The sequence below is a fragment of the Anolis sagrei genome, chromosome 1, assembly GCF_037176765.1.
Source record: "Anolis sagrei isolate rAnoSag1 chromosome 1, rAnoSag1.mat, whole genome shotgun sequence".
NCBI lineage: Eukaryota > Metazoa > Chordata > Lepidosauria > Squamata > Dactyloidae > Anolis > Anolis sagrei.
The window spans coordinates 299,482,308-299,507,433 of NC_090021.1; the positions used below are offsets into that span (position 1 = coordinate 299,482,308).

Genomic DNA, 25,126 nt, shown 5'->3' on the forward strand with positions numbered 1-25,126 from the left:
ATTTGCCAGCAAATATGGAAAACACAAGAATGGCCATCAGACTGGAAAAAATCAACTTATATCCCCATACCAAAAAAGGGAAATGCGAAAGACTGCTCCAACTTCCGTACAATGGCCCTTATTTCTCATGCCAGTAAGGTAATGCTCAAGATCCTGCAAGGAAGACTCCAGCAATACATGGAGTGAGAGTTGCCAGATGTTCAAGCTGGGTTTAGAAAAGGCAGAGGAACGAGAGACCAGATTGCCAATATCCGCTGGATAATGGAGAAAGGCAGGGAGTTTCAGAAAAACATCTACTTCTGCTTCATTGACTATTCTAAAGCCTTTGACTGTGTGGATCATAATAAATTGTGGCAAGTTCTTGGTGGGATGGGCATCCCAAGCCACCTTGTCTCTCTCCTGAGGAATCTGTACAAGGACCAAGTAGCAACAGTCAGAACTGACCACGGAACAACAGACTGGTTCAAGATTGGGAAAGGCGTACGGCAAGGCTGCATCCTCTCACCCAACCTATTTAACTTGTATGCAGAACACATCATGCGATGTGCGGGGCTGGATGAATGCAAAGCTGGGGTGAAAATTGCTGGAAGAAACATTAACAACCTCAGATATGCAGATGACACCACTCTGATGGCCGAAAGCGAGGAAGAGCTGAGGAGCCTTCTAATCAAGGTGAAAGAGGAAAGCACAAAAGCCGGGTTGCAGCTAAACGTCAAAAAAACCAAGATTATGGCAACAAGAATGATTGACAACTGGAAAATAGAGGGAGAAACCGTGGAGGCCGTGACAGACTTTGTATTTCTAGGTACAAAGATTACTGCAGATGCAGACTGTAGCCAGGAAATCAGAAGACGCTTCCTTCTTGGGAGGAGAGCAATGTCCAGTCTCGATAAAATAGTGAAGAGTAGAGACATCAGACTGGCAACAAAGATCCGCCTAGTCAAAGCCATGGTATTCCCTGTAGTCACCTACGGATGTGAGAGCTGGACCTTAGGGAAGGCTGAGCGAAGGAAGATCGATGCTTTTGAGCTGTGGTGTTGGAGGAAAGTGCTGAGAGTGCCTTGGACTGCGAGAAGATCCAACCAGTCCATCCTCCAGGAAATAAAGCCCGACTGCTCACTGGAGGGAAAGATACTAGAGACAAAGTTGAAGTACTTTGGCCACATCATGAGGAGACAGCAAAGCCTAGAGAAGACAATTATGCTGGGGAAAGTGGAAGGCAAAAGGAAGAGGGGCCGACCAAGGGCAAGATGGATGGATGGCATCCTTGAAGTGACTGGACTGACCTTGAGGGAGCTGGGGGTGGTAACGGCCGACAGGGAGCTCTGGCGTAGGCTGGTCCATGAGGTCGCGAAGAGTCGGAGATGACTGAACGAATGAACAACATAGTGTATTTAACCATTCCCACTGCAAGTAGGAGTGATCAGACTATGTGCATGAGCATACTTTTCAAACAAGCAAGGAAAAGTTTTTGGCTTATAATATCACATGGACATTCCATATGTGTAATCATCCAGTTGAAGTTTCTTCCTCTTTCTAAAACCGTAGTGCCTATAATCGACTCTTTCATTTCCCGTGTATGCACCCACATGTTCATATTGGCAAGGGAGCAGGAAACAGTTTTATTGAACCCTGAGGAATACAGATGAGCACTGTACCTGCATTCCACTAAACCGAACTCTTTAAACTTCTCAATCTTTTTGTATTCTTTTCTCATTTGTTTTATACTAAGCAAATTATAATATTGAGTTCAAATGTAGACAATAGTTAGAAGTATCAATCTCTTTACTGTCCCATTTGTAAAACTGTCTTCTTGACACTAAACATATTCAGTTAGTTGACGTCAGATTATTTTCTCTGGGAAGTAACAAGCTCAACTTTGATGACTGAGGAAGAAAAAGACACACACCTAAGTGGGAATAATGGAACAAGAAACTGACTACCATCTATTTTCCTCTTGTTTGCTTTGATGCTTACAGTTTGTGAAAAAGAGTTTTCCCCATAAGACCAATGTGTCACTGCTTAATCTGTTGCTGGATTTTGCTATTTGTGCTTCTGCAGCAAATTATACGCCAAGTCTGAATTTTGTGCAACTGTAAAATTGCAAATCAAGCCCCAGAGTTTTGGTCTATCTTTATTCATCATATTTTACTTCTTCAGTCAACATTATTACTGGTTAATAGGTGCACCTGTAAATCAAGCTGCATTGTATACTTGATATGTTATGTTAAATGAATCTTTTCTAGGACAGCAAGTCTATTTTTTTCTAATGAAGAAGAATACCTCATCTTTTCCAATTTTCCTATCAAACACATCCACATCATCTTGAGGCAGCATCACATCCAGCTGCATCTATGCTCTGCTTCAATTACATGAAATTACCCAACCTACTCTTGGGTCCTTTAGGTTTTCTTTTGCTACATGAGGCACCCGCATGGCACATCTCTTGTGAAGTGCATGATTATAAACTATTCAACACAAGCCTGTTTTAAGTAAACAGTAAATTAAATGTTGCCATGGCTCGTTCAGGCTTGCTTGGATGAAAAGAACGCCTAGAAAGGGTTCCATGAAAAATGAAGCTTTAAGAAAAATAGCGTCACACAAAGAGTAATGGCATTCCCTTTCTTTTGAGTCCTTGACCCAGTTTATATATTGGGCTTTATTTCATTTTCATCTGTTTAGGGCACTAAATGACATTTTAAAGAAGTTACCCGGGGAGGTGGGGGTGGGGAGAGAATTACCTCAGATATAAAAGTAAATAGTTATAGTAAATTAAAAATGCTTAAACTAGGTACCAAAATACAAAAGGAGCAGTTTTTAAAAGTTCTAAATGACAAATTGAATGTCATGCTGAACAAAAATAGCATCACGTGATATTTTTCTTCTTCTTTTGATAATTGACATGTTTGAGAGTTGTAAGGAGAATTGCTTTATATTGTGAACTCCGTATTAATGGAACCTGGAAGGTACTTTTGTGAGGCTGCCCTGAGTCCTCCTTCAGGGAGAGTAGGGCGTGGTAGAAATGCATGAAATAAATAAATAAATACTTTTGGTCTCCAAAATTCATCTGCTAGTCAAAACTGCAGTAGGTTTGTGAAATGCATATAATAATTATTGACTTATCCATTTTCGATTAATTAAATCTCTAGGTGAATCAATGGTCTATGTGGAATGAACAATTAAATTTATTTATTGTGTCAGAAGCCAGTTGAGGGTACAGTTAAAATACCTCTGGTGTTGCTGTGAGAAGGTCCGCCATTGTGCATGTGGCAGGGCTCAGGTTACATTGTAGTAGGTGGTCTGTGGTTTGCTCTTCTCCACACTCGCATGTTGTGGACTCCACTTTGTAACCTAATTTCTTAAGGTTAGCTCTGCATCTCGTGGTGCCAGAGCACAGCCTGTTCATCACCTTACAGGTTGCCCAATCAATTAAATATCGTCCTTAAATATAACAATTAAATATAGTCCTATATAAATATAGACATATATAGACCTATAGACCTATAGCAATTAGGGCTGTCCAACCACGGAAAAAATTGTTTCTAAACTCGATTCGTTTTTAGGCGATTTTTGCGTTTCGTTATTTAAAAGAATTCCAATTTTTTTCTTTAAAAAAGTTCGATATTTACGAAATTTCGGAAATTACGAAACAATTTCGAAACAATAACGAATTGATTCGTTAATGGCGGACGCGATTGCGCAATACGCTAAAAAAACCTCCAAATGGGACAGGGGCAACTTCTGAAGCTTCCCTCTCCCTCTGTTGTTGACTGTTGGTGTGATAATTTATTTTTTATCACTGATAAAACAAACAACAACCATAAAACTTGCACCAGACATATGGAAATAATAACGAAATAATAATAACGAAACAATTTCGAAACAATTACGAAAAAATTACGAAATAAATTTTAAAAATTCGTTTCAATTTTTAGTTGCTCCTGAATGGTTCAATATCACTTCGTTATCAAAAAAAATAACGAATTAATAACGAATTACGAAATTAACGAACGAAACCGCCCAGCCCTAATAGCAATTCAAGATAGACATTAAATATAGCAATTAAATATAAATCTATGATTACATCTCTTAGAATCCTCAGCCCTCATGGTGAAGTTTGGGTCAAAAAACAATTTCCCCAAGATATATAAATATAGTAAATAGCAACTTCTTACCTAAAACAGGAAAGTATATTTAAATAGATTTTATTTTTGAGCAATATGTAGTTTTTAAAAGTATAAAAATATAAAATCATTGCATTTTAAACTGCTTTGAGTCCTCCTAGGGGTGAGAAAAGTGGTATATAAATACTGTAAATAATAATAATAATAACAATAATACTTTCTTTGCATTTAATCAGTGTAGTCCTTATTGACATATCTGCAGACAAGATTATGAAACAGCATATTCCCAAAGATACTCCACCATATTTCATACACAGGATAGGAACATCTGTCAGACCCATTCACAGAATTTGTGAGTTTCACTGTTTCCTATTAATTCCAGAGCCATTGAGAGAACTGTTGATGCCAAAACCATATACTGCATGTGGTAAGATGACCTAAAGCAGTCTAACCTTTCATATGAAGCATTTACTTCATTTAAGGAGATGTTCACTTCCATCTTTTTCTCTACATGATTTTCTAAAGAGACACAGAAAGATTCACTTGTGCATTTCTCCAAAGGGCAGAGCCAATGAGTGAAAATTGCAGGGAAATTTATATGACCTACAAAAAATTAGAAACTTCTTCACAGTGAGAACCTCTTGACATAGGAATATACTGTTTCAGGAGATGATGGGTTCTTCTTTGTTAGAGATACTTGAGCAAAGATTGCTGTAGTTACCTCTCGCATTGCAAATCTCACCACCAAACAAGGCCTTGAATTCAGTAAAAAAATCTTGGACTCATATAACTACAGTTCTGCGGGAATCAATATTGCACTTGTGAGGAAACTGCCAAAAATACTGTATATAGATAACAATTTGAGGGCTGCTTTAATCTCTCATTATGAAATTTGATTTTAATAATGCTTTGTTTACTTTCCCATACTATTTTTAAATAGAAAACTTTTTAATAGATGTTCATAGATCAACTAAGTTTTCAGAATGGAAAGCTAAGATAATAATGAAATTGATACATGGATGTTATCACCTAAGTTCCAATTTCATTTGCATGGAGTAGGAATTGTCGTATTTAATACATTCTGCCAACTGCCAGGGATAGTCCCCCCTTCTCTCAAATCACTATTTTGATTATTCACTAATTAAGTCATATAAAATGCCACGCAATCCAGGAAACCTGGAGCCAGCTGCTTACCAACCGTTATGGAAGTCGATCACTTTACGTATGGTTTAATTTATGTACCATCATGATATTAATCAAAGACAAGGAATTTATTGCTAATATTTGCAAGTCAAACCTGCCTGACAGCATTTTCTCATTTTCCATTTCCATATTTCTAGTTCGAGTTTTATCTTCTCTAGAATCCATCAAATTTGTACACAGACATCACAGGTTTTTGCCTTCTTAATGGTTTGCCAGTTACTGACTGATATGGTAATCAGCTAAAGTGCTTACTTTAAGTGAACACAATTGATTCAAGGATTGAAAAAAAGGTCATTCCCTGGAATTTTGCTGAAAAGTAGCTTTGGGAGTACGAAATGTCCGTTCATTGAAAAATATCCATAAATGCTTGATTTGCCAGCACTATGACATCAACATTTGGCTTTCTCAAACAGTAATAGAAGAATGAAGCCAATAAGACAGCTAATTCTGCTCGCTGTAGAATCAGAAAACACGATGGAAAAGGCGAACTAAAGTCACAGCTAGGATTATACATTGCTGAAAGGCTCTGACTTGAAGTCCTTTTCTTACATTCAGAGTTGCCAGCTTAAATACAGAACAGGGCTGCTGTTGTCTTAATATTTAACTGATTCTTCAACAGGAAACTATGGTCTCTCTCCTTCCCAGCCCTCTCCCCAAAACGTAGCTTTTAGCTGATGCAGCTTCAGCAACACAGTGGAAAGCTGATAGGGTTAATCAGAACCTTGAAAATTACTAGTTAAATAAGTCACTTACTGTTATTGTTTTGCAATATTTTTCTAGTGATTCAGTTTAGTCGTTAATTTATCCAATTAATGTTTGAGTTTAAAATATGATATAATGAACTGTTTCATTTTACAACATTAAGATTTTATTAGGGCAAGTACCACTCCTGTCAGATCTTGGAGTCCTTGGGGACAGCAAGTTAAACATGAGCCAACAATGTGATGCAGCAGCTAAAAAAGCCAGTGGGGTTTTGGCCAGCATAAATAGGAGTCTAGTGCCTAGATCCAGGGAAGTCATGCTCCCCTCTATTCTGCCTTGGTGAGACCACAACTGGAATACTGTGTCCAATTCTGGTCACCGCAGTTTACGGGAGATGTTGATAAACTGACATGTGTCCAGAAGAGGACGACCAAAATGTTCAAGGGTCTTGAGAACAAGCCCTATGAGAAGTTGCTTAAGGAGCTGGGAATTTTAGCCTGCAAAAGAGACGGCTGAGAGGAGACATGATGGCCATGTATAAATATGTGTGGAAGCCATAGGGAGAAGGGAGCAAACTAGTTTTCTGCTTCCCTAGAGTCTAGGATGTGGAGCAATGGCTTCAAACTACCGAGAGAGAGAGAGAGAGAGAGAGAGAGAGAGAGAGAAGAGATGCCACCTGAATATTAGGAAGAATTTTTAAATGTGAGAGCTGTTCAGCGGTGGAACTCTCTGCCCTGGAGTGTGGTGGAGGCTCCTTCTTTAGAGGCTTTTAAACAGAGGCTGGATGGCCATCTGTCAGGGGTGCTTTCAGAGGTGGCCCTAGGTAATTTTCAACGGTAAGCAAACAGTATTTTAGCACCACCACCCCCCAACCAATCACTGATATATATATTCTGTTCGTCATGGGAGTTCTGTGTGCCATATTTGGTTCAATTCCATCATTGGTGGAGTTCAGAATGGTCTTTGATTGTAGGTGAACTATACATCCCAGTAACTACAACTCGCATATGTCAAGGTCTATTTTCCCCCAAGAGCGCCTCAAGAGCGCCCCTGGGCAAAATCAACTATATTGCAAATGCTTACTTTGCATAATGGGTTGAGCCGCCCCTGGGTGCTTTGAATATTATTTTCCTGCTTCTTGGCAGGAGGTTGGACTGGATGCCCTATGAGGTCTATTCCAACTCTATGATTCTATGATTGTATGATTCAGGCCCCATCTACACTAGCATACAATGCAGTTTGAGACTGCATATAATGCAGTTTCAAACTGCATTATATGGTGTGTGTAGACTTATATAATGCTGTTCAAAGCATTATATGACACTGTAGATGGAGCCCCATTAAAGCAAGAATGCCTGCTACTGTAGGAGAAGAAATGATAATATGCATCAAGTAACTCCTCTATTAGGCCTGCTAATCTGATTGCATTTTTTTGGGGAAGGCAGAAAGGAGGTTTATGAATCTGCTTTCATTCTAAAGCAAAATTATCTATCTATTCCTTTTTTCTCCTCATACTTGATACCTCTCAAACAATGTGTTTTTCCCTTGAGGGTCACAATGATCTTTGAATATTTCAAAGCTTCTGCAACAGTTTCTGCATGCTCATGCTGTTATGCATATCCATTTCAATGAATGATCCATCAATGCATTACATGTGCCTTGTTTTCTGGTCTTTCATCTATAAGCTCCTATTTTCTAACTATACATCTATAAGATCATCAGCAGAATTTTCCAATGACACATTTTGTATCCAGTGAATCAATACTTACCTAGACCAGGATGAACAGTCGTGAATATTGTAGCAGCAGTATGCACTGTTTCATTCAATAAATGACAAATCTACAATTTCAGTATCCCAATCTTCTTCTAGCCAGAACTGCTCTTATTTGCTTTAACAGGAGAGAGACAGTGCCCCAAACTTTGCAGTGATGGCAATGGGAGGGATGTTGGGTAATACTTCCAGTGCCCTTGGAAGAAAAGAAAGCAAGAAGGAGCAACAGAAGGTTGCATTAATCTTTAAAAAAGTACTTTCAGTCATTATGAATGAGTAGGATACATTCTCTGTGTGCAAAAACAACGAGTCTTCCAATTAGATTGTGCAGGTCCTCCTTGTAAAGAGTATGGTAATTTGCGACCTATCTTATCAAATAATCAAGGATGAATAATTTTTCAAAGGGTTCTTGTAGTTTCTTTGTTTTGTTTCCAATGTATAATTGTCAACATGAATGCAATTAGAACCAAAACAAACATAGATAGTTATTGTGTAGGTGTAGGCAATTGCAAAGCAGCAATATTTGTTATACCCATGAAAGCAAACAAGATCAAAGGCAGCTTGAAAAATTCTGGAATGACACAGAGAGAAGACCATGACTGATTAACAAAATTAGTTTGTTGCAACATTTTGTGTTAATAGATACCAATCTGTGTTGCATATATTTATTTCTGGATAGTTTAATCACTAATATTTGGAATCAATCTGAAATAGAGAAACCATCTGTGATGGTTTCCTTACTGATGCTGTTATTCCAGATACAGTGTAAGAGCTTTCCATAAAACCTAACGAAATTTTACATTTGTCAACTGTTTCAACATAGATGCACTTTGCTAATCTCACAGAAACATTCTGAGCTCAATTTCAAATATCAATAGCTTTTAGTATTGCAAATGAATGTGGCTGTTGGGTAAATGGTGCTGTGGTCCTTGATAAAAGTAGGAAGTAATTTTGAACATGTGTCTTATGTTAAATACCTCTCCATCATTTGATACTTATATAAATATATAGGTAATATTTTTTCTTACAGAGTTTTAAGCTGAATGTAGATAGCCACTGTGCTTTGAAGGAAGCTGTTGTAGAAGAAGGACGCCAACTTCTTGATCTTATAGTATCTCACAAATCAGGTAAATCCTTCTGAAATATTGCAAGTCTTTATGTCTCCAGACTATTAAAGAATAAAGAAGCATTGCTGTAAATTACTGCATATATTCACGTCCTTATGTATTATTAATATTTACATTATCAGTTTGACCTTCAAGATTTATAAATGTTTCATATACTGCATACAATGCTGTGATACTTATAAAATGAAATACTGCCAGCAAATAGTCTGTTCATTTTATTTTGGTCTCGCTGCTCAGCTGAGTTTCAATTGAAATTACATCACTGAAAACTTCATGCTGACATGTTCTTTGATGTAGGTGCTATGGAAATAACATTAAGATGATAAATTAGGATTTCATATCTGTACACATATATATTTTTACATAGCGAGCATGAGTAATTGCACTGGTTAAAGGCTCTTTTGCCATTTAAGCTAATTCTTACTGCAATTTAAAGTATTTATTAGGAAAGATTTTAAAATTAGGAATAGTTATTTCCTTTAGTTATGCTTGTCCTTTTCAGTATAAGCTTTAAGTCAGGATGAATAATAACTTTTGTCATATTGTTGGAACGTGGCGTGACTAGTTTAATAATATGGTTTTAATCAGAACGTTCCCTATTCCTAGAAATTGCTGGCATTATTTTGGCTTGCTTGGAAAGCTTTTTTTTCTTTTCAAAAATCTGGGTTGCATTTTGAGTCGTTATCTTCTAGGTTTTCATGTGATTATTATTCAGCTCCTTGCATCTGTTACTTCTGTACCTGCACATCTTCTCTTGAACCTAAACCAGATACATGCACCCTACAAACATTGATGCTATAGTAAATCATATGGCTAATTTGCATAATGCCCTAGAGGTTGTGGAATGGTAGCAAGCTCTCAAGAACTGATGAGTAATATGTCATTGCATATTTATATAAAAGGGTTTTTTTTTTAAGGAAAATGACTTCAACAATGAAAATATGTCCTGAACAATAGACTAAAGCCTTAATTTTTGTCCTGGTGCTTCTATAGAGTGACAGATTATGTATTCCTTTTTTTTTCTCTTTGCTGTCTGCATGGTTTGATCCTGTCCATCTTTTTACAATATCACTCTCTTGGAATTCTTGATTAGCTCCGTAAAGTGTGCAAAATAATTAGAAAGGGATTTCCATTGTTTTTGTAGTGCTAACAGAGGTTGTCCCTCCCTCCTGCTTGAATTCCTTGCTGCCCTTTGTATAAATAATGTCATTGAAAGATGAAATCGAATGTATGACAATTTGTTTCTCTCATTTCGGAAAAGGACTGAAGGACATGTTGCAGATGATTGCAAGTCAATGGAAAGAACTACAGAGGCAAATCAAACGACAACACAGCTGGATTCTTAGGGCTCTGGGTATCATCAAAGCTGAGATACTGGCTACTGATGTGTCTGCGGAGCATGAGGAAGGGACTGAGAGCCCCAAGGTAAGTGGCTTGAAGTTTCTCTTATTTCCTCTTATTTCCTCCTCCTTTTGAACTCGGCACCACTGAAGTTTTGTTTCCACCCTAAGGCTTTTCATTTCTACAGGGTAAATTTTTCTATAAACCAAATAAAATGTCATCCTCTGAAACAATACCAAAACAACTGTCCTGAAACTTTTTAAATTTTCCAAAAGAATTGTTTGGCTCTGAACCCAAATCTTCATGGAGACCAAAAAAAGGATGGAAAATATTTAGTAAACAAAACATAAAGAATCTTTAACATGAATAATCAGAATGGTTTTAAATTGTTTTGTTGCAACTATAAATCACTATAATCAGTGCAATCACTCAGCTCTGACATCCATTAGCCGCTTGGTTACAGCAAATTAACAAAGAAGAGAGAAAGTGATTCATTATCTCATTCCTGTTAATGACTATCAGATGCATTGCCTAATTAGGGGATGGCCATTGCGGTGCGGAGAAGGTCATATGCTTTGCCACAAATCTTTTTTGTTGGGAGTTTTAAGCTTTCCATATAGTGCTGCATGTGTGGAATACATCAAGACTTTACAAATAAAGTATTGATATCCATATCTATTTGGTAGAGACTTTTTCACAGCTCTGAAAGCAGATTCCCCCTTACTTATGGGGGTGGGGGGAGGCCAGACTGCAGGGTTAGCCTTGCTGTGGAAAGAAAACCCATTGCTTCCTTGGAGAAAGAAAGAAAGAAAGAAAGAAAGAAAGAAAGAAAGAAAGAAAGAATTGTGCACTCCAAGGGAAGCACACATACTTCAAAGTAAAACAGGAGGGGATTATTGGTAGCCAAATTAGTTCTTTATTATTTATCAGCTAGAATCCTGTTGGCTTATTATAACTAGAATAGACTAATTCAATTTGTTGATGAAAACCCAACTGCTACACTAGCTCTACTATAGTTAGGACTCTGCAAATAAGATTTAGGCAATCATGTGCTAAAATGTAATTTGAAAAATCAAATTTTGTGGGTCAATGAAAGAGGAAATATGTCATTCATCACTAGTGACATCAGACCATGTATATGTGTGCCTTCAAATCACCTGCTGACATATGGCAACCTCATTAATTTTATGGGGTTTTCTTTGGTAAGGAATACTCAGAGGTTTTGCCAGATCTTCCTCTGAAATATAGTTATGACACCTGTTATTTGTTGGCTGTCTCCCATCCAGATACTAGTCCTTTCTTGGCAGTATTAATAGGGAGAAGTGTTTGCCTTTTCAGGTTACAGCCTGAGACACTACTAACTTCAACACCAACAATTGGAAGCAAGATTTATACCAAAGCGTAATTGGGGGATGTGGGTCTGCCTTTCCATTGTTTCCAATAATACGCCATTCTAGCTACTGTTCTTGTCCAACTGATTGTTCATTATTGCAGAGTAAATCCCATTTTCCTATTTTTAATTTAATTTAAGAGAGGTAAAATTATAAAGCAGAAGTCCTGTATATATTCAGTGACACCTAAAGGAGAAATGTTTACACAGGTCAGTATCTTCCAGTGTTGATGGCTTCATGTCACTGAACTCCAATGCTGGCTATGGATAAATGAAAGAGAAGGTGACCAGGGGCTCATCTACACTGACCATATAATGCAGTTTGAAGCTTGCTTCAAACCACAGCAGTGAGGTGATACATGTTGCTAAAGTGACTGCAGTGCTGGTTAAGGGGAAAAAAGCACATCAAGCAAAGTCAGGGGGAAGTCCAAGATAAACCCCTTAATGCACATAGTATTCAGGGTTTGTTTGTTTTGGGGTTTTTTTAATCAAAAGAGAACTCTGCCAGTACTCACTTTTTCTCTTAACACTGAAGAAAGGGGGTCCAGACCTCAAGACAGGCCTGCCTTACTATCCAAAAATAAAAGACCGACTACTAAGGAGAGCGTCCTATGCTTGATAGTAACACAGTTATCTTCCTGAGTAGCTCAGCAGGCACAATCTATACTATATGGTATTTTTAGAGCCAGATGATTTTTAATCCCTTAACTTTTTGTAGCAACAAACAGTTTAAATAAAGATAAACTGGTGACACGCTATGTAAACTGTGTTTTACTTTTCAATGACTACAAAGTTTGAAGAAAAGTGAAGGCAGTGAATTTAATTGTTTGACTAAGGATTCATCTGGGCTGCAGTCCAGCTTTTAGTAGCACATAGGGGACTACAGGTAGACCTGGAATTTGACTGCATAAAGCAGCTATCCCATAGCAATAGAACAGTCACTGATAGCTGCAACAAACAAGCATGAGCACCCTGGCTATCCCATGTCTATTCACATCTATTTGCAACTGTGCCAGTTCCCCTATCTACGGTCCTACTTTCACATAGCCTTCTAACTCTGTCCTCCCACATTTCTGCGGTTCTGTAATTTAAAAAAAATATTTTTAAAAGCAATTTCATAATTTCAGACATGTTTAATAAAAATGAAAATTAAATTATAACCCTAAACATTACAGCCCCAGGAATAGTGAGGGGAATGAGAGAGAAGAGATTCTCAACCATTGATGTTGCCTCATTACTTACACGCCAACACAGAAGCAGAACAGCCCCATCATACCAGATAAATGACAGGAATGTGGCATGATCTGTGGCTGCTGATGACTTTCACTGTCAATAGTAACGATGGGTTTATCATAGGGATGAGAAAGACCAGTAAAAGGATGAACATGGCATTGAGTGATGATGGGTACTGTTAAAAATAATAATCATCTTTATTTGTACCCTGCCACCATCTCCCCAAAGGGCTTGGGCAGCTCACAGAAGCACTCCAAGTGCCACATGCAGACAACAATACATAAGTATAAATACAACTATGTAAGTATAATTAACAGCGCATAAAAATCTCATTAATAAAATTATAAAAATGTGAAAGTTATAAAATTCCTAAAACACAGTGGAACCTGTTGGCTGGCTATCTGCTGTAACAATCAATAAAGTGTGGGCCAGTACTATCAATGATTCATCACATTGACCATGGATTAGCCAGGATCAAAGGCCTGTCTGAAGAGCCATGTTTTTAGATTCACCCGGAAGGTCTGAAGAGAGGGGGCTAAAACTACTTTCCTCAGGGAGGGTATTCCAGAACTGGGGATCCACCACCAAGACGGCCTTCTCTCTCATCCCCACCAGCCATTCTTGAGACGATGATGGGACTGAAAGAAGGCCCTCCCCAGCAGATCTTAATGCCCGCACTGGTTCATAGAAGGACATGTGGTCTCAAAGATAAGTTGGACCCAAAGCATATAGGGCTTTATAGGTCATCACCTGCACTTTAAATTGAGCCCGGAAACTTATTGGGAGCCAGTGGAGCTGCTTTAAAAGGAGGGTGGTATGCTCCCTAAAGCTCACCCCAGATAATCTGGCTGCTGCTCTTCACACTAGCTACAGTTTCCGAGTTGTCTTCAAAGGCAGCTCCATGTAAAATGCATTACAATAGTCCATTCTGGATGTAACTAAGGCATGGACCACTGTGGCCAAGTCAGATTTCTCAAGGTACTGTCACAGTAGGCGTACAAGTTTTAACTGTGTAAGGGCCTTCCTAAGCCTCTTACCAAAGGCTATGGTCCTGCTTCAATGCCAGCGTTCCTTCTTCCTGCAATAAGGTGCCTAGATTAAACAAAGATAACCTCTCCTCCTATTCCACTTCAGTGCCTCAAAATTCTCCGTTCATGGAAGAAAACCTGTCATTTGTAGGAGACTATTACTGGATTCTATCATTTTTTTCCCTTTTATTAACCAGTCTTTCCCCTCTTTTCCTTCCTTTCCCTTTTTCACAAGATTCTAATCCACAGTTTTCTGAGAAAGTGAGGTAATTAGACAAATTGATTTCCATAGGTAATTTTTCTCTATTTTAATGGGTATGAATTTCCCCTCATTTTATAATTATTGTGTGAAAGCTGCAATTTTTAAATTGATAACATTTCCAATGGGTTCCAAAAGCATGAGTCCTCCAATCCTCAGAAGGTTGAGAAAACAATCAGAACTGAAAAGAGAGACAATAAGAAAAATAACTCATACGCTTACTTCAGAAACCTTTAAAAAGCTATGAAGTATAACAGAAAATCTAAGGAAACTATCTAGGGGGTATTTTTCTTTCTTTTCTTTGCTTTACTTTGAGACAGCAGAAGAGAGCTGATTTTACAAACCTCCAAAGAAGACAGAAATAGTAAGAATTTCAGTCTCTGGGAAACTTTTCCCTTAGGATATTTTAAAAGTGTTTTCCACACGACCATGGGGGCTTTTTATAAGCACACAAGGCGGACAGAAACTGCTATTTTAGAAATATATTGGAAGCATTCACATTCAAGAACTCAGACTTTGCATATACAATTATGCCTTTTATTAGGTGACAGGTGTTTTGCTTTTTCATAACTAGAAATAGGGTTGGGACATATTCAGTATGGAAAACAGCCCCCCCCCCCCCACACACACACACTATAGTTAAGCCCTTCATTTGTAACGCATCCTGTCCTTGACCTTTAAACACGAAAAAAATAAAAAAGGGCAGGAAGGAATCTTTAAAGTTCACCTGGAAAGGTGTTGTAAATTCCAGATATAATTGATATAAACATTTAAAAACTAAAACTACTTACAGGTTTTTTTTTGTTACAAAGATCCATTTAGATTCAAGAAATTCGGTTAGCAATTCTGTACCTATATATCTGAAAGTAAGTGCAATTCAACGTAATGGAATTTACAACTGAGAAGATATGTATAGGATTGAACACATAATAAATCAAGGGATAAATAACATTTATAATCTTGGTGTTATTCTTTCAGAAAAGACTGTCCTACTTTTTTTACTGGTGAGCTACATCCATTCCATTCTTTTGTTTTGATGACCAACCAGACACAGAATGTTGAGTTAAATAAGAGCCTCTTTATTTGCCCTATTTGTTATTTAAGTTGATTAAGACTCAGATGTGCTATTTGATTTGGGTTTAGCTGAATCCAGGTGTCTGTCCTAGGCTACCTCCTTAGTCTTCTCTTGGGTGAAATACCAAGAGAAGGCTGAGAGCAACTCAGAGGTTGCTTTTCTTTTGGGCTGCAGTCCAGCTTTTGGTAGCATATAGGGGCTGGCCACTTACTGGAAGGTATTGCTGCCCAGGTGTTGGGCCTTATAAGTGAGAACAAGGTCTCCCCAGGTCGGCCTCAAGACAGACACCCCCCACACCCCAAATCCCAGGTTTGTTGGAGGCCATCCCAGAGCCTTACCCTTCACCAAGGTCCTATGGGATACACCGAACCCTTAATCCCCCCCCCCCAAATTGCTTATTTACAGACACCACCTGGAGCTAATTGTCAAAGTCCCCTAGATATAGTATGGGGTAGGCAAAAAGTTTAAGGTAAAGGGGAGATAATTTCTACCCCACCCTGAAGTGCACAGTAAACTCACACTGGGTAGGAGAGTATACAAGATTGTGATGGCCCAAAGAGGGGGGAAATAGCTCCAGACTCTGCCTCCTTGTGTACTGACTTCTGGCACCCTGTGTATCTGAACATGGAGACCATCAAATAGATTACCTACACCCCCCCCCCGCCCACAGCATTTCTTGCTGCACTGTACATATATCTTCTGTACTGTTCCTTATCAACTTACTTATCTGAAACAGAAAATTGGGTTTCAGTCCTTCTCAAAAGGCTTAAGACTATGAGAAAGAGCTATAGCTAGGGTGCATCTACACTGTAGAATTAATGAAGTTTAACTACTATGATTCAATGCTATGGAATCATGGGAATTGTGGTATCACAATGTCCTTAGTCATCTCTGCCAAGAGTGCTGTTGCCTCACTTACCTACAAATCCCAGAATCCCATAGCATGGAAGGTAATGTGCTTGTCAAACTACATTAATTCTACAATGTAGCTGTAGCCTCAGTAGCAAATTGCAATGATGATGCAAATATTTTGTTTGCAGAAAGGACCAAACTAGATTCTTGTGATCACATGGAAGGAATAGTCCACAGTCCCAAATATCTGCTGGCAATTTATGATGGTACTACTGAGTAGTGTCACCAGGTTTTCAAAATGGCAATAAAAAACAGACGAAATTTATGATAAGCAGGATGACAGTGAGGAAACAGCTAATAGCAAGTTCATGTTCTACTGAAAGAACAAATGAAAGTGTTATTTTAGTAAACACAGACATATATAACATATTGTGCACATTCATAATTCCATAATGCACACATTCTTCATAACATTCCAAAATACAAGATTTAAAAAATCTATTTACTCAGTTTATGTTAAAAGAAAAAAACAGTGTGGTATTATGGTCTGAGTGATTGATTGCAACTTTGGAGACTATGGTTTGAATCCCTGCTTGACCATGGAAACCCACTGGATGACACAGGGAAAGCCACACATGCCCCCAGAGGAAGGGAAAGAAAACCATCTCTGAACAAATATTGCCAAGAAAACCCCGTGATAGGTTTGTCTTAGGCTTCCCATAAGTTGGAAGTGACGTGAAGGCATACAACAACAATAAAAGGCATCTGGAAACCCTAATACTGTGCTAGTTGCATTAGAACTTTGTCATGTTATAAAACTGATTTCTACATTTATCAGAAATGCCACAGGCATTTTTGTTCAGGCCTAGCTCTCTTTTTCAACTTGTATTGAAAATTGTGAAAATTTGATGTGCATTTTTGAGGCACATATTTTGAATGAATACGTTTTGCTATATCTTTTTCTCACTGTCTCATGTGTCATTTTTTAAAAGGCTTTAGGCATATGGTTTCTTGCATCCCACCCTCCAGGCCCAAGGCATGAATTTCAAACTTAAGATGTGCTTTGTTCCATTGCCAGTACTGGAAGATGCCTTAGTAGAGAAATGCAAGCCATCAATCCTTAGTAACACCAGGGACATGATGTAATTATCTGAAACCTATGTCTTCCCAATAGTTTTATGCTTCCTACTTGTTTCTCAACATTTTTGTTCTATCTTTAGTTATAACCCATTGCCTTCATTTCCAGTATAAATTATTTTCTTATTATAGAAATTGGAGTAGGGGACTACTGAGGGGAATCCTTGCAGAAAAATCAATTTAATGCATTCATGCAAAGCAGGGGATGATCTCATACAGAATGGTAAACCATAATTCAGAAGACACAGCAAACATGGTTCATCAGAAAACTGTGGTGGAGAGAAAATGAGGATTGTCAAGTCCAGGGCAAAGATGGGTTCATTTTCATAATACCAAACCATGGTTTTGTCAAAAGATGGGCATCCTTCAACTTTCCAGATGTTTTGATCATCATATCCCAACCAGCAAGGTGAATGATACAAGTTTATGGAAATTGGGTTGTTGTAGGCTTTTCGGGTTATATGGCCATGTTCTAGAAGCATTTTCTCCTGACATTTCGCTTACATCTGTGCCAAGCATCCTCAGAGGTTGTGAGGATGCTTGCCATAGATGCAGGTGAAACATCAGGAGGGAATGCTTCTAGAGCATGGCCATATAACCCGAAAAGCCTACAACAACCCAATTTCCATAAACTTGTATCATTCACCCTGCTGGTTGGGATAACCCAGTGATTCTGGCCATGAAAGCCTTCGACAATACATTGAACATCTTTATGGGAACTGTTGTCCAAACTTCTGTAATGAAGAAAGTTCTCCACTTCTTTAGGATCACATTTGAGCAGCTGCAACATGCCATCAAAATTATCCCTTTATGAACATGGAATGGAAGAAATTTATATATGCACCAGAACCTATAGTTAAAGAGGGAGCATCAAAGTGTGTAGGCAAGTGCCAACTACTCAGAGTATTAAATATCAATAGGAGTATACTGCGACCTCTTAGGAATAACTAACATAATTTAAAATTAGGTGAAATAGACTCAATGAAGAGTGTAAAAATAATTTGAAAATACTATGGAGCCAAAAGCTATTTAGAATGCTTTCATATTAATAGCTAAACATAATTTATCTTAGGAAAAAAATGGAAAAAAACTCTTCTTGTTGTTGTTGTTTATACCCCACTTTATCTCCCCACTTTATCTCCCACTTTATCTCCTCAAAAAGGACTGAAAGCAGCTTGACATAAAGCATTAGTATACAGTGGGTTGTTGTACATTACAATACATTAGTATACAATTTAAAACATACTAATATGCAACCATTAAAACAGAATTAAACACAAATAGCACTAAAAAAAGTATAGTTAAAATCCATCAAAACACATTCAAAGTTAAAAACTATAGCACCCACTGACTAGATCTTAAACACCTCTATCTTTAAAAGCCTGTCTGAATGTAAAGGTTTTAGCGTGCCACTGGAAGGATAGCAGGGAGGAGGGCATTCTGGCTTCCCTGGGCAGGGAATACCACGTGAAGGATATAATGCAGGAGGTGTCCCCTGCAAAAGGACTGGTGGGACTGAAAAAGCTTTCTCCTTTTCCCTTGACTAACAAAACATCTGTTTAGGAGGACATGTCTTATCTGCTCTTTGCTGGTCCCTCAATTCACTCACTCTGTTACCCTTTATTCAGCTCAATACGGGCAGTTCAGTTGCTTTATTTACAACACATTACACAGTGTACTTACAGCAAGGGTCAGTAATCACAAAAAGGGAAAGTCAAACACCACCTTTTGGGTACAGCTCTCCAGGAAGGACTGGAGCCACTGTAAGACACTGTTTCCAAGTCCCATCCCAGAAAGACGACCCAGAAGCATACCTAGGTCAAGATAAGAAAAATGAAGGCATTGAGCCTAAGATTCAATTAATAAACTGTAGATCTCCCATTCACTCACTAAATTTCATGATGGGTTCAATGTCCATGATCAGAAACCCATGTGAATTTGTCTCCAAGCTAGGTAAAATAGAAGTAGTTGCCACAAGAAGTCAAATTTCTACCATCCAAAGAGATATAGTCTCTTAAAATGCTTACTTATTCTAACTGCTAATCCTGACATGGGAAAGCTAAAATTGACATCTAAGTCCAGTGAGCATTTGTTTCCTACTTGTTCTTCTATATTGCTCAGAAAGCTGAAAGCAAAGAAAATAGAATTGTAGCTACAATTTGCCTGTCTGTGACTAGAGACTCCAGTGCAACTAGATGGTTCAAGTTGCATTGTTGGTTTAAGATGCTCTTTCTGTGATGTTTAAGATGAGTATTGTGATACTAAAAAAGTATGAGTGAATTGATTTGGGTCTTCTGATCAATACAGAGAAATGTCATATACGTGAGTAGATACATTATTTTGCCTTACTTCATTTAAAGGGTTTTTCAGCTTCAGATATCTAATCTCCAAAGGTTCATATTACAAAGCATCTTCTATTGAAAATATATTATTGTAGCAATGACTTCTTAAAGCAGAAGAGAAATACTATAGCTACATAGCTGGGAGTGACTCCTATTGAGCTAATAAGGCTACCTTTTGAGATAGGAATAGCATTGCACACCAAGTCTCAGAAGCCAGAAAGAGGCATCTTCTTTATGATAATATTTTTCATCATACAGAAAAAAATGTGTGGTTTATACAGGTGTCAAGAATAAAAAAGGCCCTTCCTTTCATTATCAACTAGTTTAATTGCATGGGAATTTCTCTCTGTGTGTGTGTGTGATCATATTTTTAAAACTTTTTTTCTCATCTTCTATAACATGATGACAGTTCAGAAAACCAAAGCACATAATCTAGAAATAAAGTAGATTTGCCTAATTTTCTGGAAACCAATTAAATCCAGATATTTCCAAACACAAGGCAGATAGATTTACAGTGGGCTCTTAGAACCTGATGGTTCTAAGCTTTGGTTCCAGGACTTTCCCTGGATGCTCAAGTTCTGTTACATAAAATAGCACAATAAAATGGTTTCCCTTATTCAAAATGGCAAAATCAAGGTTTGCCTTTAGGATGTTCTGCTTAACAAGCTATAGATGGTTGAATCCGTGGAAACAGAATCGGCAGATTTGGATGGCCAAATTGGGGTGTTAAACCTACTAAAAAACTCGAGTATAAGCTGACTTGAAAATAAGCCAAGGCACCTAATTTTGCCACAAAAAACTGGGAAAACTTATTAACTGGAGTATAAGCCAAGAGTGGGAAATGCAGCAGCTACTGCTAAATTTCAAAATAAAAATAAATACCAATAAAAATACATCAATTGAAGCATCAGTAAATTAAATGTTTTTGAATATTTACATAAAAGTGTAATTTAAGATAAGACTATCCAACTCCAATTATTCTAACCTTTCAATGTAAATGTGCTAACATATCCTTCCAATAATCACTATAGTTTGTTTTAACTACATTTTGGGGAAAATGCTGTGTGTATATGATTAAGGAAATGTGGGAAAGACTGGCGTGGGAAGGGGGTGCGAAAGAAGGACTGGAAACATGAAAAGGTTGGAATGGGAAAGGTTGGAAAAAAGTGGGGAAATGAGGTGGAAAAGGGGTAACTGGAAAGGTAGGACAGATTGGGGTGGAAAGGGGCAAGTGGGGAAGAGGGAATGATTGAGGACACTGGGAAAGGTTGAGATGGAAGGGGGGGTGGGTGGAAAAATGGGAAAGACTCCAGTTTAGAGTGTGAAGGGGAGATTGGGAAAAGCTGGGGAAACTGGGGTGGGAAAGCAAGGCATCTGGAAAAGATTGGTATGGGCAAAATGAGCAAGACTGGGGTGCAAAGGGAGGGGCTGAAAAGGTGAAAAAATTGGAGTGGGAAGGTTGCAAGTGACAAAGTGGGAAAGTGAGGTGGGAAAGGGGGCTGGAAAAGTGGGAAAGACTGGGGTGTGAAAGAGGGGCTGGAAAAGTGGGAAACTGCGGTAGGAAAAGGGGCAGGTCTGAAATGGGAAAGACAGGCTGGAACCTGGTAAAGACTGGGATGGAAAGGGAGCTGGAAAAGTCGAGAGAGGGGCTGAGGATAGTAAAGAGAGGGGTAGGAAGGGGGAAACTAGAAAAGGAAGACTGAGTTGGGAAAGGGAGGCTGGAAAAGTGGGAAAAACTGAGGTGGGAAGGGAGGAAGTGGGAAGAACTGAAGAGAGGAAGGTGGCGGCATATCCTCCCCTCTCGTTCAGCTGGGTTGCTGTGTGAAGATGTGAGGGTCATGTCAGGAAGGCATGGGGCTTCCCCACACCTTCCCACCAGGACCCTCACTCAAATATAAACGGAGGGGGGCTTTTTCAGCCTTAAAAAAGGCTGGAAAACTAGGCTTATACTTGAGTATATATTGTATGTTAGGATGAAATCCTATGAATACCTCTTGCTGTATTATTTCAAGGTGTGGAATACATCTCTCCATGTTAAAACAGTGGATGTGGCTCTTAACAAGACATGCCGCATTATCACAGGATCCTACATCCTACAGTGCTGGAGAAATTATACTGTTTAGCTGGTATTTGCACCACCTGATATCCATGGGGAAGTATCAACCAGCAATGAAAGGAACAAGGCATTGACATCTACAGCCCATCTTCTGTTCGGATATCAGCCAGCATGCCAACGTCTTAAATCAAGAAATAGCTTTTTAAGATCTACAGAGATATTCTCAGGAACACCTCAACAAGCGAAAGTCCAAAAGTGACAGGTTAAAACCCAGAACCTCAATCAGTTGCTGATACCAGATGAGGAACTGTCTCCTGGTCACACAGACTTCAATGCAGTTTCAGTCCTGCCACATGCACAATGGAAAACCTTCTTACAGTGACACCAGAGGCACTCAAAGTGGCCAGCTTCTGGTCAAAGGAAATTTATCATAATGCCAAGTGTTTAACTTTGTGGTGTTTTCTACATTATAACTGTTTTCTCAATTCACTTCTGACACAATAAATAAATTTCAAGCTAGTGGTGAGAGTTTGCATAATTCAATATTTTTTGTAGACAATCCTCCCCATGACTTCTTTAATAAAGTAGTCATACCACTTTAACTGCCATGACTCAATGCTATGGAATTCTGAGACTTGTAGTTTTATAAAGTCTTTGGACTTCTCTGTAAAAGACTGATGGTTCCTCACCAAACTACAATTTCACTGCGGAGGAGCATTCATCAGCAATTTGAAATGGTTCAACCTTGATAGCATATTATTATATCAATATGAAGAGACCATTGTTAAAGGTTATTTTCAACACTAAAAGGTCAAGTAGAGCTGATAAGGATGCCTGGACATTACAGATGTCTCCAGAATTTCTGAGACTCAGTTGATCTACACTGTAGAATTAATGTATTTTGGTAAGGCACCAACAATGTTTGGCAGAGATGGCTAAAGACTTCAGTAATTCCATAGCATGAGATCAAACTGCATTAATTCTACAGTGTAGGTGTACCCTCATTTTTCATCAGCATAGACAAGCATCTTAGATTTATGGGACAAGTAGAAAAATCTTTGAAATTCCGTGTGCTATCTAACCTATCTAACCTATCATTAACATAGTTTCTCTTTTGCTTTTACTTCTTTTATTATTTTGAATTACCAAATAATAATAATACACTTTATTTATATTCCATTCTCTCTCCCCAAAGGGACTCAGGGTGGATTTCAGAACACATATATGGCAAACATTCAATGCCATTATACAATTAACAAGGACAAGCAATACATAAACAGAGGTAAAGACTCCCCATCTTTTCAATTTCCAGCATCTGGACGCTGTGCTCAAATCCGACCATGGGGGAGGGGTTTCACTCCATCTTCCATGCCGAGGAGTTATGTCATCCTTAGAAGCCTCCCAATCAAATCACCGTCATGTCCTTATGGACACCTTTCATTACCTCCCCACTTAAAGTGGTACCTATTTATCTACTCACATTTCAATTTTCGATCTGCTAGGTGGGCAGGGAGCTGGGTCTGATGGCAGGTGCTCACCCCAACTTGGACTTGAACTGCCAATCTTTCAATCAGCAGGATTTTCTGCAGTTTAGAGGTTTAACCCACTGTGCTAAGCCCGGCTCATTATCAGGTGTCATTTTCATCTATTTATATTTTTGGTGATTGTCATGCTAGCTGATTACAGGAAAGTTTGGGAGAAGTTTTAGCACAGAGAGAGTTTCTACAGTAGTTCAGTGTAAGGACTTTTAAATATGTTCAGATCTACATCAGCTGTTCTGCTATATATCTTAATTTTTTAAAAAGAAGAAATGCATTGAAAACATGAGATTTAAAATTATTTACATGCACGTTATTAAAGGCTGTCATAATTTTTATTAAAGAAGTTTTCCTTTCACTTGCAAGAACACAGCCGCTGTCGTATTATTAAAATAATATTGCACTGCTGAAGAAGCAAAGCATTTCTTCAGTCTTTGGCAAATGATTTTTTCAAAAGCATTTTACACTTTTATTGTATTTGTGTGTTAAATTAAGTGCTCACATCCACAGAATAGACCAACACCTTATAAATATTACTGTGTTTAATTAGCAGTTCAGTATTTGAATTTTTGCTGTTACGGTTGATGTTGAAGAATGATTATCTATGTAATACAGACAAAAGAAACATTGATGTGAACAAAGATTCTGTGAGATAAAAGCACATTTTAGGTTCTGCATCTTGGCATTCTTTTAAAACTATTTTAATTACTTTCGTACTTTGCCTCGTTGAGTAGCATATTTCCTTTTTCTCTTCACTTTTCCTCCAGTGCGAGCCTCTTTTAGTCTTGCAGCACAACATCTTATAGCAACCTTTTTATCTCTAGAATCTTTTAGTTCTACTCCCAGCAGAATACATAAAACACAAACTATTCTCCACCAGGATGGGCACAAAGGGAAAAACAGGTGAAACAATGTTTGAAGACAAAGTCTATTTGGATATTTTTATATCTGGCAAACTTTGCAAAGTTTCATGTTATTGTAAAAATGACAAGTTGGGAGATTTTTTAGTTCTGTTAATGGTTGGAAATGTACACCCCATCCCCCATAAAGACAGCCTTTTTCAGGGATGGGTGCTAATCTACACTGTAGAATTAATGCAGTTTGATTCCATTTTAAGGGCCATGGCTGAATGCTAAGGAATACTGTGAGTTGTAGTTATATAAAATGTTAGCATTCTTTCTCAGAGAGTGTTGCTCCCTCATCAAACTACAAATTCCAGGATTCCAGAGCACTGAGCCATAGCAATTAAAGCCTCAATGTGATGGTCTCTGCCTGTCTCTGTCTGGACTGGCCATGTGCCTCTTCCTTGTCCAGCCAGCCAGCCAGGTATCCTTCCCTCTTGCCCCAGGTCCTCCTCACCAGCCCCTTTGGAAGAGCAAGGCTTTCCCCTCAACTTCAAGCCATGGCATCCTATTCGGGACCCTTTGGGGGAATCAAACCCAGCTTTTTAGAGGGGAGAAGCAGCACCCATGAAGAAGACCTGGAGTCAGTTATGAGACTTACATAACTCTTCCAAAAAGTCATAAATCAGTGTTTTGAATCTTAAGCTTTTTGCATGGGCACCACCCACATTTCTTAATATTTTGTTGTATGTACGAATCTTATGAAATAGATTTGACATACAAGATACAAATGACTTTTTTTGCACAGTCCTAGTACTACCCATTTATTATTTTCCAGAATGTGATTTTTTAATATTATATAATGTATAATATGTATAAATATGTATAAATATGTGAGAGGAAGTCACCAGGAGGAGGGGGCTAACTTGTTTTCTGCTTCCCTGGAGACTAGGACAGGGAACAATGGCTTCAAACTACAAGAAAGGAGATTCCATCTGAACATGAGGAAGAACTTCCTGACTGTGAGAGTCGTTCAGCAGTGGAACTCTCTGCCCCGGAGTGTGGGGAAGGGTCTTTCTTTGGATGCTTTTAAACAGAGGCTGGAT

General features: G+C 38.4%; 1 protein-coding gene across 7 annotated transcripts in view; it reads left to right on the top strand.

Moving 5' to 3' along the window:
- The window catches only part of AKAP6 (A-kinase anchoring protein 6), a 314,103-nt gene that overhangs the window by 115,466 nt on the left and 173,511 nt on the right, over positions 1-25,126 (top strand). For all 7 annotated transcript variants that reach the window (XM_067462875.1, XM_067462873.1, XM_067462874.1 and 4 more), the window contains 2 exons: positions 8,831-8,927; positions 10,189-10,352. In XM_067462875.1, coding sequence (XP_067318976.1) covers positions 8,831-8,927; positions 10,189-10,352 — 261 coding nt within the window. The remainder of the gene's footprint in view (positions 1-8,830; positions 8,928-10,188; positions 10,353-25,126) is intronic.